We start from the raw sequence: 15422 nt of genomic DNA, 5'->3' as shown, positions 1-15422 counted from the left end.
GCAACAGAGGACCTCCCCAGCAACAATAGACCCCCTTCCTCTGAAAAAATAGATCCCCTCTAGCAACAATAGATTCCCCAGCAGCCAGCATCAATAAACCATCCAGCACACCCCGGCACCGCTTGCTATTACTTAAATTCAGTTCTGGAGGTGCTGGAACTGTATTCCCCTACGTTCCCCCAGTGTTCCTGATGAAAAAAAGCCCTGCATATCCCTCTATAGTTGGCTACATCATACTGGTCTCTACTGTAGCTGTCTGCAAACAAGCCCACTAACATCAACGGGCTACAACTATGAACAAAAACTGGGCTCTCAGTTGCAGCACAGTCCATTAATGGTAAAAAATAGGCATTAAGGAGCAGAAATAGCACCTGATTGAACACACACACAGAACTGCATCTGTGTACTATATAGGTAAACAATTTGTACACAGACCATGATGTCATTATCCTTAGGCACTGCAACATTTAACACTTTTTTCAGTAACTTGCAGAGGTGTGAAACTCAGCTATTGAGCTATGAAAGGTACTTGTCTTCCTAATAATGTTTTATCCTATCTCCATGCAGGTGGAATTGACTGGTAATAGCATATATGAGTATATCCATCCCTCGGATCACGATGAGATGACAGCAGTGCTCACAGCTCATCAACCCCTCCACCCACACTTACTGCAAGGTAACTTACTGCTACATGTGTTTTAGTATTGGAAGTAGTGATCCAGTATAGATATTGGTACCATTCCATTCCTGTAATGGACAGGAAGTAGTGTATAAAAGATTCTCACCACTATACAAAATTCTGGTTGTACAATTATGCAACATATTCATTTGCAAATATATACCATATACACACACTATATTACCAGTATTAGGCCTCCTGCCTTTACACACACATTCATTTAATGGCATCCCAGTCTAATGCAGAGTACACAATATCGGAATTCTGGCCAGGAAAAGACCGATGAGAGCTTTTCATCGGAAAATGCGACCGTGTATATGCTCCATCAGAATTTAGCTGTCCGATTTTCCGCCAGCCAAAAATTGATAGCAGGTTCTCAATTTTCCCGATGGAAAAACTTTCTATGGGAAATTCCGATCGTGTGTATGCAATTCCAACACGCCAAAAATCACGCATGCTCAGATTCAACTACGAGACAGAAGCTATTGGCTAAATGGCTACTGGCTATTGAACTTCCTTTTTCTAGTCCCATCGTACGTGTTGTATGTCACCGTGTTCTAAACGATCGGAATTTGGTGTGACCGTGGGTAGGCAAGACAGCTTGAGCGGAATTCCGTTGGGAAAACCATAAGAGCTTTTTCCAATGAGAATTCCAATTGTGTGTACACGGCATTAGTCTGTAGGGTTCAATATTGAGTTGGCACACTCTCTACAGCTTTAACAATTTCAACTATTCTCAGAAGGCTCTCCACAAGGTTTAAGAGTGTGTCAATGGGAATGTTTGAGCATTATTCCAGAAGCGCATTTGTAAGGTCAGGTACTGATGTTGGACAAGAAAGCCTGGCTCGCAGTCTCCCAAAGGAGTTCTATCGGGCAGGGACATGTGGTGAGGTCAGTGGCTGGTGAGGCACTGGCTAGTATCAGAGCCAGATACACACAGGTTACATACGCCACGAACGTTAGAGCGAGAACAATAATTCTAGCACTAGACCTCCTCTGTAACTCCAAACATGTAGCCTGTAAAAAAATGTAAAGTGTCGCCTATGGAGATTTTTAAGTACTATTCCACAAGTGTGCGCAATTTTATGTATCTATTTATTTGGCGTAACATCATCTTTCATATTATACAAAAGAATTGGGCTAACCTTAGTGTTTTTTAAATTTTTTTTATTCATGAAAGTTTCCTTCCAAAAAAAATGTGTTTGAAAAATTTCTGCGGAAATACCGTGCAACATAAAAAGTTGCAATGACCACCATTTTATTCCCTAGGGTGTCTGCTAAATCAATATATATAATGTTTGGGGGTTCTGAGTAATTTTCGAGCAAAAAAAACATGATTTTTACATGTAGAAGAGGAGTGTCAGAATATGCCTGGGTGGCAAGGAGTTAAAGGGGAGGGCCACCCTGAAAAACAAAAAAATGTTAAAAATTACAAAAAATCAAAAAAAAAAAAAATGAAAAAAAAATTTTTTTTTTTACTTACCAGAAATGCCTGTTGCTAGGCACTTTCTCCTAATCTTCCTCTTCCTCCTCCGCGGAGATCTTCTGTCTTCTGTCTTCGTCGCGGCGTCTTCTGGGTAATGAGTCGCGCTGTGTTCTGGGAACTGTGTGTTCCAGAGCACAGCGCGTCCCATTCAGAAAGCGCTGCGGGACTCGCGCATGCGCAGTAGCTGCGGGACTCGCGCATGCGCAGTAGGAAACGGGCAGTGAAGCCATAAGGCTCCGCTGCCTGTTTCCCTTACAAGGGATGGCGGCGCCGGGACCCGAGAGCCGAGGGACGGGTCGGCCTCGGGCGGCCGACATCGCGGGCGCCCTGGACAGGTGAGTGTGTTTATTAAGTCAGCAGCTGCAGTGTTTGCAGCTGCTGACTTTTTTTTTTTTTTTTTTATAACCGGCCCTCCACTTTAATTACCATAAGTAGGTGATATACAAGTAATTATTTTATATTATTTTTAAGGTAATTTACTATATTTTCAAAATCTGTATTCAAGCAGGTGGCTTAACAGACAAATAAATTACTGAAGTTTGAAATTATAACTTCCAACCAGTAATTTAATCATAAATAGATAAATAATAAACGATTATGTTATAACATATAGCACAATGATATATGATTTAGCTTGATTATAACAGTACCCTTTTCAGCAGCAGCAGATTCTCATTCTCCCTCTTAACTGTGTGAGAAAAAACATGGGATTGTGGGTAAAAATTTTACACATAAACCAATGTTTTTTCCTTAGTTAAGAGGGTTGGGCTGGAAAGGAGCATTTGTCTTTTAGACACATGCCCCCTTCTATGACACTGCAGTAAGAGGCGTGCCTCCACTGCAGCATTTTTATTGGACAGCTTGGGCAAATGGTACTTTACAAGACTCCAAGCTGTCCACTGAGGTCAGTGCTTCTGACAAGAAGTGAGGAGAGGCACTGTGAGCTCATCCTCTCAGTCTGCTGCAAACAGAGTGTGTCAGCTTGTATTTAAACTGGCCGCTCTGTATGTAGCTTCTGACAGGCTGTGCAAGGAGTCCCGTATCTCCAGAACAATAGATGATAGGAGCCCCAAATTAGGACTTCAGCTACCTACCCCCCAAATTTGGGCTCTATGTGACCCAAGGTCACTAAGTTACGACCCCCAAGGTTGATCGTGGGTTTTTTTTTATGTTCATGGCTCTGCCTCACCTGCCACCCCTGACTGCACGTCCCTGCTATTGGGTTGAGGTCAGGACTGTGCAAGCCAGTCAAGTTCCTCCACTCCAAACTCGCTCATCCATGTCTTTATGGACTTTGCTTTGTGCACTGGTCCAAATCATTCAGGGGAGGGGGGTTTATGGTGTGGGGGTTTTTTTTTTTGACAATTTCATGCTCCCAAATTTGTGGGAACAGTTTGGGGATGAAGCCTGTCAGGTCACCTGAGTCCAGGTGACAGATGCACATCGTTGGAGTCAAGGGTTGCACCGCTATAGTAGTGAACCCTACGGCTGACTGCTGCGGATGGAACTCTGGGTGGTTCAGGAAGGCAGGTCCACTGGAGCACCAACACGAATCTCACTGGGAGCTAGAGCATTCCCCAGGGCGCACAGTCTAAGAGCCAGCAGGTGTTCACCAGAGCCTCTAGTGGTGAGGATGGACTGTGCTGCAACTGGCTCCAGGTCGGGGCCCCCAGGGTCTCCCAGCTCACGCTCACGGTAGGTTACAGGAGGATAGAGAGGAAGCAGCAACCCAGGACAACAAGGTATAGTAAGGAGACAAGCCAAAGTTCATGGCGACTAGCAATAAAAGATAGACAGAGAAAAGGCCAAAGGTCAGGGTCACAACCAGGCAGGGATAGTCAAGAACAAGCCAAGATCGGTAACAGAGACAGATGTAGAGCACAAGGCAAACAGGAAACCAAAGACACAATATTGCTCGGCAAGGCAGGCTTGGAGAACACGGTGTTAAATAGTAGTTCCTATTGAGGCTAGGGTGGAGCCACACTGAGGGAAGATTACTTAACCATGCAAGCCCTAAGGCTAATACACAGGCCAGATAAGGCTGCTTTCACAATTGGGCGGGCGAGCGTTGGCGGTAAAATGCAGCTAGTTTTAGCTGCGCTTTACCGTGATTTTAGCTGCGCTATTCGACCTCTAGCGGGGAGCTTTTAACCCCTGCTAGACGCCATGGAGGGAGTTAAATGCCCAGAGTAGCGCAGCTGCCGAAGTGCTTTGCAGGCGCTTCATCAGCGGTGTCGGTTCATTTCTATGGGCAGAAGCGGGGGAGGAGCAGTGTATACACCACTCCTTCACTGCTCCAAAGATGTTGCTTGCAGGTCTTTTTTTAACGTCCTGCCAGCGCATCGCCTCAGTGTGAAAGCACTCTGGCTTTCAGACTGGGACTGCAGCGGAGGTGTTTTTCAGGCGCTTTACAGGCACTATTTTTAGCCCAAAAGCGCCTGAAAAATGCCCCAGTGTGAAAGGGGTCTAAGAGACAAACAGGGCATGAAAGTATTACTGCAGAGTCATGACAGACCCTTCCTGTTCCAACATGACCAGTGCACAAAGCAAGGTCCATAAAGACATGGATGAGCAAGTTTGGGGTGGACAAACTTGACTGGCCTGTTCTATCAGGTTGAGGTCAGGACTCTCTGTGCAGGTCAGTCAAGTTCACCCACCCCAAACTCGCTCATCCATGTCTTTATGGACCTTGCTTTGTGCACTGGTGTGCAGTCATGTTGGAACAGGAAGGGGCCATCCCCAAACTGTTCTCACAAAGTTGGGAGCATGAATTTGTCCAAAATGTCTTGGTATGCTGACGCCTTAAGCCCTTGTACACACGGTCGGAAATTCTGACGGAAACGGTCCGATCGGATTATATTGTCAGAAAATCCGATCGTGTGTTGGCTCTATTGGACTTTTTCCAAATCCAAAGGATCTCAAATTTTCCGACAACAAAATCCGATCAGAATTTTTCCGATTGTTTGTAGAGAATTCCGATCGGGTAAAGTGCCACGCATGCTCAGATCAAAGTATGAGAGCAAAGCTATTGGCTACTAGGCTGAACATAGTCCTATCGGAACAAATGAACGTCATCACGTTATGAACGATCAGATTTTCCGACAACTTTGTCCGACCGTGTGTATGCAACACCAGTTTCGAACAAAATCCGTCTGAAAAAATCTGATGGATTTTGTGGTCGGAATTTCCAACCGTGTGTACAAGGGCTAAGAGTTCCCTTCACTGGAACTTAGAGGCCAAGCCCAACCCCTGAAAAACAACCCTACACCATAATCCCCCCTCCGCCATATAAGTTCGTCCAGTGCACAAAGCAAGGTACATAAAGACATGGATGAGCAAATTTGGAGTGGAGGAACATGACTGGCCGCACACAGAGTCCTGACCACAACCCGATAGAACCACTTTGGGATGAATTAGAGCAGAAACTGCGACCCAGGCCTTATCATCCACATCAGTACCTGGCTTTACAAATGCGCTTCTGGAAGAATGGTCAAACATTCCCATAGACACACTCCTAAACCTTGTGGACAGCCTTCCCAGAAGAGTTGAAGCTGTTATAGCTGCAAAGGGTGGGCCAACTCAATATTAAACCCTACAGACTAAGACCGGGATGCTATTAAAGTTCATGTGCTTGTAAAGGCAGGTGTCCCAATACTTTTGAATATATATATATATATATATATATATATATATATATATATATATATATATATATATATATATATATATATATATATATATATATATATATATATATATATATTCTGGTGCAGAGGAGCAAAAGACATAACAAATGTATCACATCTAATTATAGTATATAATTATATTAATCAATATAATTTTTTTTTATATTATTATTTTTTTTTTTTGTGGTTGAACTGGATGGACTTGTGTCTTTTTTCAACCTGACTAACTATGTAACTATATGAATATATGAATGAGAGCGAGACAGTGAGTGAAAATGTAGTTATAACTATCACAGTTTTTCAGCCCTGGGAAAACAGTAAAATATCTATTTTATTGGGTGGAGTAGACTTTAAAAGAAATCAAGGAAGTAAATTAGGTCATCCTTTTGGGCTGAGCTTCTTTTTCTGGGATCAATATAATATTTCTCACTATTCTGCGTGATTGATAGTCTAGGTTTATTTCGGGGTTGTGTGTTGAATTTTTGGCCTCACTAATACTGAGCACTATTATTTCTGGTCAATGTATTTTTATTTCCAAACACAATCCATCAACGCTTTGAAGAGTTTTCCATAGTCTGGATAGGCCTCAGGGTTGCTGTTGGAAAGATGTGCTACACAGAAAAAGTACATTGAATGCACGAAGAAGAATATGCAGACAAACTGTCAGGAAAAGGTGACTAGGGTTTAAAGAGTAACTCCACTTTTGTTGAGAAAAAAACATTCCCCTCTGGGTAATCTTTGTACATTACAAGGATTTTAACAAACTGTGTTGCAGATTTCTACCTTTTGTTATTCAGAAGAAATAGCTGTTGTTGATAGCTGATGTCTATGAAGATTTGACTCAGGTCGGACAGTGGCGATTCATGGACAAATGCTGCCCCTAGAGGCCAAAGTACAGCAGGACAGACAGTAATATAATCTGTTGAAAAGTACTGCCCCAATAAATGCTGATTTGTCTAAATGGGATGGCACTGGGGTTGGGTTTGAATGGTGTATGATCGAAGTATAAAAGACTGAGTGAGGGAAAGATCTGGTCTCTTGGTCACCTAAGCCACATGGCTCTCCACCATCTTGAGCCTGACCATACAAAGCCTCACGGAGAGCCTTGTGATAAGTATTTTTGATATTCTGATATGATGTGTATTGTTGGTATATGTTTGTAATATCTTTCTCTAGTATTTCTTGTTAGCTTTCTTATTTCCTTAGGAAATAAATAAGACTTTATTACTTATAAACCATGTGTTTGGTTTCATAGCTAACCTTGTATTATTGTGATATCAACAGTAATATGTGGTCAGAGTTTTCATAGAATAGCTAACTATAGGGATAGATTAATATATAGGCACAGCATTCCTTTAGAGGTGAGTATCTCACCAAAAATGACATTTTGTTGCAGGAGATGTCCAAAATCTGACTTGTATCTTAGTGCAGACTTCTGGGAAAATCAGTAAGCCAATCACACAAGGAGAAAATGACATTTCTGGGGGGCGTTCTGTACACCATCTGTCATATCATATTGCATTATACAGAAAATGACAGTGCCACAGATTGAAAGGAAAGGTCATTTTTAGTAACATTCTGGTTCAATAAATTTTCATTGCAGAAATAGTATTAAAACATACAATGACAAAGGCACCTAGATTGCCCACGCAAGGGCTAGAACTGACGCATAAGGGGCAAAAAATACACAACATAAACAGAGGAGAGAAACCTCCTGTCTATTTTTAGTAACATTCAATTACAATATGATTTGTGTAGTAATTATATTTGCTGTATTATTATTATTTTTTTATTTGCTATTTCTTGGGATGGGTGTGTGAGGCCAAACTTGACTTTCACGGTAGAGATTGCATGTAACTTCAGCTGATTACATTGCTAAGTCCCCGATCCCACTGTTGTGCAATGGAAGCGGTCAAAACAGTGCAAATTCCACTCCATTGGAGTCGCACCGATTTTGAAAGTAGAGCCTGCACTACTTTTTGCAAGTTCAGTTGTGACTTGCATAGACATCTGTGCATGAAGTCACACAGATGTCTTCCAAGTCGCACTGACTTGCAACTTTGAAATTTAGCAAAGTGACGTCACGCAATTTCAAAATCAGATTCAGTGTGACCAAAGACTAAAATAAACCAAAAAGAAAGGAGGCTTCCCTTGATGATTGATGCTTCTGAAAATTTTGGCTACCTTGCTGTGGCCTCCTGTTCCTGATAAACATAAAACACAAGCTGGCTTATATTAAACCCTTGTATTTTTTTTCAATTAAATTAACAAACATGCCTATACTTACCTGCTCCGTGCAATGCTTTTGCATAGAGCAGCCCCAATTCTCTTCTTCTGGAATCCCCAGACAGTGTTCCAGGCCAATCCTCTTCAGTGGGTGACCCCACAGAAAGCTGTTTTGCATGGGGGGACCTGTGCGTGCTCCCTCCCAAGTTCTGCTTCTGTGTCCATTGAGACAAAAAGCGGGACTCTGCCCCCGCCCCTTCCCGCTCCTATGTCACAGCTTTTGATTGACAGGAGCGGAAGCCAATGGCAGCCAAAACAAAAAAGAGGTCTAGACCGTTAACAAGATAAGTCTCTAGTCACTTCATTCAGAAGTCTCTGATAGTTCAGTTGATAGAGGTTTGCAAGGTCTGAAGGAATGCGCGTCCCAAGGTAAGTGATATAGTCATGTTTGAGTTGGAAAGGGAATTCCCACTGAAGCTGTGTTAGGACATGGTGGGGGAGGGAAACATTGAATATTTTTGATTTGGAAGTATTGACTTTAAAGTTGCTAAGGTCGGTTTAGTTTCCCCTAAAATTGGACACTCCACCACGATTTCTTTATATTTTCAGTGCGATACCTATAGTTCCGCCTAAACATTTTTTCACTCTTCTTTGATCTCGGGTCATAGACTTTTTTTGGAGATCTCATTGACCCCACCTGAAACTGGTGGTCCTCACAAAAACCAAAGAGGCAGGAAGCCTGGGTCTACCCAATTTCTTCCTCTACCATTGGGCTGCGGTATTGTATAGGTTATTTGACTGGTTCTACCCTTTCTCTGATAAACGCATAGTTCAACTGGAACATGCTCTCTCCGCTCTTGATCTATGGGCACTATCCTGGATTACTCCCGCTTAACGCCTTCATCCCTCCACCTTACCATTCTTGGTTCACCATCTCCTCTCGGTTTGGGACAGATTTGTCATGCCTCATAAACTTTCCCATTGTGAAGGCCACTTGACCCCCATTTTTAATAATCCCTATTTTGGCCCTGGCCTACGAATCCATTCAATTGTCTCTTTATTGAATGCAAATTGGTTTTTCCATCCGGACTATATGGTTAACGGAGCTTTGGACCATTTTCCAGCAGTCACATCGTCAGACTGTAACTGACATTCTAGGATACAATTAACTTCTTCATCATCTCAAAACTGATCCTCAATATCATTTTTCTGCCAGACCTCTGGAATTATTATTTCTGCAGACCCGACACTCTGGAACTCTTTTTCGTATTGTGTGCTGATAGGTGAAACTTCCAAGACAGGCCCGTTGTTTAATGCAAAGTGGCAAGCCTCCCTACATAGGACATTCTCAGCAGACTACTGGCAGAAGTGCTTTATATTTACTCATAAATAGGGATGAGCCGAACACCCCCCCGGTTCGGTTCGCACCAGAACTTTCAAACGGACCCCAAATTCGTACGAACTTTGGAACCCCATTGAAGTCTATGGGACTCGAACGTTTGAAATTAAAAGTGCTAATTTTAATGGCTAATATGCAAGATACTGTCCTAAAAAGGGTTTGGGGACCTGGCTCCTGCCCCAGGGGACATGGGTCAATGCCTAAAATGTTTTTAAAAATGGCCGTTTTGGAGGGAGCACTGATTTTAATGACGATTAAAGTGAAAAAAAAGTGAAATATTCCTTTAAATATCGTGCCTGGGGGGTGTCTGTAGTATGCCTGTGAAGTACCACGTGTTTCCCGTGTTTAGAACAGTCCCTGCACAAAATGACATTAAACGGAAATAACATCATTTAAAACTGCTTGCGGTTTTAATGTTATATCTGGTTCCTGCAATATGGTTGAAAATCATTGAGAAAAATGGCATGGGTAGCCCTCCCTGCCCATTGCCAGGCCCTTTGGGTCTTGTACGCATATTAAGGGGAACCCTGTACCCATATTAAAAAAAGGAAATGCGTGTGGCCCCCAGGCCCTATATACTCAGAACAGCAGTATACAGGTGGTGCAAATAAGACAGGGACTGTGTAGGTTTGTTGTGTTAAGTTGAATCTGTTTGTAATTTTCAACTGGTACATTTTTAAAGTGTAGCTCCAGTCAAAAAAACTATTTTTAAGCTTTTTGGAAAACATAGGGAAGGGTTATCACCCCTGTATAATTTGTTTTGTTGTACATCTTTTTTCATCTCACTTGCTGTTGTCTCCTTCCGTTTGCAAGTAGGAGATGTTTGTAAGTTGGATGTTTGAAAGTAGGGGCCTGCCCTATATACTCTTCAGAAATGGCGGAACAAGGTGTTGGATTTGCCACAACATTGTAAGCCCTCAAAGTGACTCTTGGTGGGCGCTGGAGCGCCCTGCTGTGAACGATTATATCAAGAATTGTAATTACATGCCATTGTTGAACAGTGGTAGAAAAATTGACCTTTGGTGATTGTGGTGCTGGTGCCACAACACTATAAGTCCTCACAGTTACTCTGGGTGGGCACAGGAACGGGCCCTCCTGTGAAATATTATATCAAAAATTGTAATTAAATGCCCCTGTTAAACAGAGGCAGAAAAATTGGGCCTTAGGCACTGGTGCTGGTGCCACGACACTGCAACCTCTCCCATATACTCTAGTTTTATTGCAGAAATTAGCCCTGCTGCAAAGCATTGCATCAAAAATTGTAATTAAACGCCCCTGTTAAACAGGGGCAGAAAAATTGGGCTGATGGCATCACCCAGAACCAGAAATGTTCTTCCAACATATCAGCGGAGGAGGAAGAGGATAGACAATCAACATAACAGGACAGTCACTCAGCATTAGCATAGGCAGTCTTGAAGGGATGTGAAATTATTCGGTTACATCAGCTTCAGGTGCTTAGTAGCTGTGGGTTATCCAAGACTGATTCATCTTGATGAAGGTCAGTCGATCAACTGATTCGGTGGACAGGCGCACCCTGTGATCGGTAACAAAGCCACCAGCAGCACTGAAGGTGCGTTCCGAAAGAACGCTGGATGCAGGACAGGCCAGTAGCTCAATTGCATACTGTGCAAGCTCTGGCCAGTGATCCATCCTCAAGACCCAGTAAGCCAGAGGATTTTCGGTGGGAAAGGTGTCCAAGTCTGACATTGCCCCTAGGTATTCCTGCATCATGTAAATCAGATGCTGGCGATGGTTACTGGAACCGATCATACCTTGGGGCTGAGGACTAAAAAATTGTCTGAAAGCATCAGTCAGACGGCCACCTTCTCCACCGCTCCTTCTGACCGATGCCTCAGCAACACGTTGTCCAGGACCAGGAGTTTGTAACCTCCCAGTCTCTGGGAACGCGTTGCACAGACCTTTCTGCAAGGCCTCCCAGAGATGTCTCATCCTCTGCTCCCTCTGCGATGGCAAGATAAGGTCGGCAACCTTACCCTTGTGCCGTGGATCAAGGAGAGTGGCCAGCCAGTAATGGTCCCTCTCCTTGATCCGAAGAATACGAGGATCCTTCCGCAGGCTTTGCAGGATCAGGGAGGCCATGCAGCGTAGGTTAGCTGAGGCATTCGGTCCGGAGTCCTCTGGGTCACTAAGGACAACATGATCCGCAGCTACCTCCTCCCAGCCACGTACAATTCCACGGGTTTCTTGGGACTGTAAATCATCCCTACAAGACTGCTGCTGCTGCTGATGCTGAGTGCCAGCCTCCACCTCCATGCTGACACAATCATCCTCCTCCTCCTCTTCCTCCTCCTCATCCTCTTCCTGTGTGATGGGTGGCACAGCAGGAACACTGTCTGGATAAAGGGGGCCTTGAGAGGCAAGGAAGTCCTCCTCTTCCTGCCTCTGTTCTGCCTCAAGTGCCCTGTCCATTATTCCACGCAGCGTATGCTCTAAGAGGTGGACAAGAGGTACAGTGTCACTGATGCATGCACTGTCACTGCTCACCATCCTTGTGGCCTCCTCAAACGGTGACAGGACAGTGCATGCATCCCTGATCATGCCCCACTGGCGTGGTGAGAAAAAACCAAGCTCCTCTGACCCTGTCCTGGTGCCGTAGTCGCACAGGTACTCATTGATGGCCCTCTGCTGCGTGTGCAGCCGCTGCAGCATAGCCAACGTTGAGTTCCACCTGGTGGGCATGTCACATATAAGGCGGTTCTTGGGCAGGTTCAACTCCTTTTGGAGCTCAGCCAGCTGAGCACAGGCATTAAATGATCGGCGGAAATGCACACAGACTTTCCTGGCCTGCTTCAGGACATCCTGTAAGCCCGGGTACCTGCCCAAGAACCGCTGCACCACCAGGTTAAGGACGTGAGCTACACAGGGCACATGGGTCAGTTGTCCCTGTCGGAGGGCGGAGAGGAGGTTGGTGCCATTGTCGCAAACCACCATTCCTGGCTTAAGCTGGCGTGGCGTCAACCACCTCTCGGCCTGCCCCTGCAGAGCTGACAAAACATCCGCCCCAGTGTGGCTCCTGCCCCCCAAATAAACCAGCGCAAGCACGGCATGGCATTGTTTTGCCTGCGTACTTGCGTAGCCCCTGGAACGCCTACGGAGCACCACTGGTTCTGAGGACAGAGCACTGGAAGAGGCCATGGAGGAAGAAGAAGAGGAGGGGGTGGAGGAGAGAGGTGTGTCACAACCAATAGTAGCATTTTGGAGGCGTGGTGGCGGAACAACCTCCAACACTACTGCACCTTGTCCTGCATCCTTCCCAGCTGCCAGAAGAGTTACCCAATGGGCAGTGAAAGACAGGTAACGTCCCTGTCCATGCCTGCTGGACCATGAGTCAGAGGTAATATGCACCTTACCGCTGACCACCCTGTCCAGCGAGGCAAGGACATTGCCTTCCACATGCCGGTAGAGAGCCGGAATCGCCTTCCGTGAGAAAAAGTGGCGTTTGGGGACCTGCCACTGAGGAACCGCACATTGTACAAACTCACGGAAGGGGGCCAAGTCTACCAACTGAAAAGGCAGCAGTTGAAGTGCTAGCAATTTAGCCAAGCTAGCATTCAACCGCTGGGCATGTGGATGGCTGGGAGTGAACTTCTTTCGCCGGTCCAGCAGCTGGGGCAGGGGCATTTGCCTGCTATAATCGGACGTGGGTGTACTGCTAGCAGAGTGCCCGGAAGCACTTGGCTGTGACACACCTAATTCTACACCTTCATTCCTCTCAGAGCAGGTTTCAGAGAGGACTGAAGGTCTAGTGGGGTTGGAGATGCCAGTTGATGAGGAGCAAGGAGAGGTCCGCTTTGTTCTTTGGTGTGGGTCTTTGAGGTATTCTTGCCAACGAGCTGCATGGCAGGTCAACATATGTCTGGTCAAGCATGTGGTGCCCAAGCGGCTGATGTTTTGGCCACGCGAGATACACTTGAGACATATGTTGCAAATAGCAGCGGTGCGATCTGATGCACTCGTCTCAAAAAAGGCCCACACCAAAGAACTTTTAGAATAACGCGCAGAGGCAGCGCCCTGCACAGGCGGAGCTCTGTGGTGTGATTCAGTCGGTGTGCTGCCCCTAAGCTGGCCCCCGGAGGGCATCCAGCCTCGTTGGACATGTGCCTCCTCCTCCTCCTCCTCTCTCCTACCAGGCACCCATGTGGAGTCAGTGCCCTCATCATCCCCTCCCTCTTCATCGCTGTAGCAAACCTGGCAGTATGCTGCAGCTTGTGGAACATGACTGCCAGATTGCTGTCCTTCTTGAGCATCCCCTCTCTCTGCATTCACGCTACTGCCTTCCTCTAGCTGAGTGTCATCATTCAGAGCCTACAAAACACTGGGCATCCTCCTGGAGCATGTACCCAACACTGTGCTCAAAGAGTTAAGGAGACTCCTCAGGAGGACGTGGTGGGTCTAGGGAAGGAGTCACTGATGATGACATTGAGACGAGGGAAGACGATGCGTTGGCAGCTGCTTTGCTAGTACCCTGAGACTGGGCGAGAGAGGATGAGGAGGATGAAGAGGGCTTGGTCATCCACTCTACCAAGTCGTTGGCATGTTGCGGCTCAACATGTCCAGCTGCCGAAAAGAAGGACAAGTGTGTCCCATGGCCACGTGCTGATGACGATGCACCATGTCCACGACCAGCACTGTTGCCTCTAGACACAGAGCCTGCTTGCCCTCTTTTATCGGCTCGCGCCTGTCTGCCTCTCCTTGCTGGCCTTCCAGACATGGTAATGGCCTGAAGGGAGTTGGGTAAAACAGCAATTGGGTAGTGTATATTGTGCTGGAGGCACACAACACCCACTAACTCCTGCAGATGCCTTTATTATAGAACACCAGCAATAAAGGGTAGATAAAGGGGTATACCGTACTGGAGGCACACAACACCCACTAAGCCCTGCAGATGGCTCTATTAGAGAACAGCAATAAAGGGTAGATACAGGTGTATATTGTGCTGGAGGCACACAACACCCACTAACTCCTGCAGATGCCTTTATTATAGAACACCAGCAATAAAGGGTAAATACAGATGTATACTGTGCTCTGCTGGAGGCACACACAACTTCCAATAACTCCTGCAGATGGCAGATGGCTCAAATAGAGAAGAGCTATGTAGGTGGATATAGCGGTGTGTACTGGGTACAGAGCACGCAGACAGCACGCACAAGCTCCTAACACTGACTGCAAGCTCTATTATAAAAGATAGATATATCGCTATCTATATAGGTGAGATGAATATAGCGGTGTATACTGCGGTCAGGGCACGCAGACAACAACCACTACAGAAGAGCAAGATCGAAAAATCGGCCGATAACGATCGGTGTATACTGTGTTGAAGGTACACAGAACACCCACTAACTGCTTCAGACGCCAACACACTACACAAGGCCGCCGCGCTGGCAGCTTTATATAGTGTGGGGCGTGTACCACACAGCCTGAGCTATGATTGGCCACAGGCATCCAGCCTGTGGCCAATCATGGCTCTCCTCGCTGCTGGCGCTGTGATTGGCCAAGCATGCGGGGTCACAGTGCATGCTTGGCCAATCATGAGCCAGCAATGCACTGCGCCATCGCAGTGCATTGTGGGCCATGAGCGCCACACGAATTTGGCAGCGAACGGCGCATAATGTTCGGAATTCGCCGAACGGGCGAACTGCCGGTGTTCGAGTCGAACGTATGTTCGACTCAAACACGAAACTCATCCCTACTCATAAACATTCTATGTCTTCTTTCTTCCAGGAAAAAAGCTACAAAATGTTATCCCTATGGTACAGGGCCCCATTAGATATGCATCGTATGTTTCCTTCTCTGCCTAGGACTTGCTGGAGGTGCAGAGAGTGTAAAGGAACTTTCTTGCCTATATGGTGGGAAAGCCATCTGATCTCTGCCTTTTGGAAAAAGTCTTTGTTTCCTAAAATGCAATGTATATAGCCAACATCCAAG

At 45.6% G+C, this 15422-nt stretch overlaps 1 protein-coding gene across 2 annotated transcripts in view; it reads left to right on the top strand.

Annotated features, from left to right (window-relative positions):
* Nucleotides 1-15422, top strand: part of SIM2 (SIM bHLH transcription factor 2) — a 208165-nt gene that overhangs the window by 149977 nt on the left and 42766 nt on the right. For both annotated transcript variants that reach the window (XM_077479919.1, XM_077479918.1), the window contains exon 4: nt 568-676. In XM_077479919.1, coding sequence (XP_077336045.1) covers nt 568-676 — 109 coding nt within the window. The remainder of the gene's footprint in view (nt 1-567; nt 677-15422) is intronic.

Source organism: Lithobates pipiens, unplaced genomic scaffold, assembly GCF_037356315.1.
Source record: "Lithobates pipiens isolate NorthernLeopardFrog02 unplaced genomic scaffold, aLitPip1_a1.2 Scaffold_16, whole genome shotgun sequence".
Taxonomy (NCBI): Eukaryota; Metazoa; Chordata; class Amphibia; order Anura; family Ranidae; genus Lithobates; species Lithobates pipiens.
The sequence above is the reverse complement of the archived record's forward strand: the minus strand, read 5'-3'. Positions and strand labels throughout refer to the sequence as shown.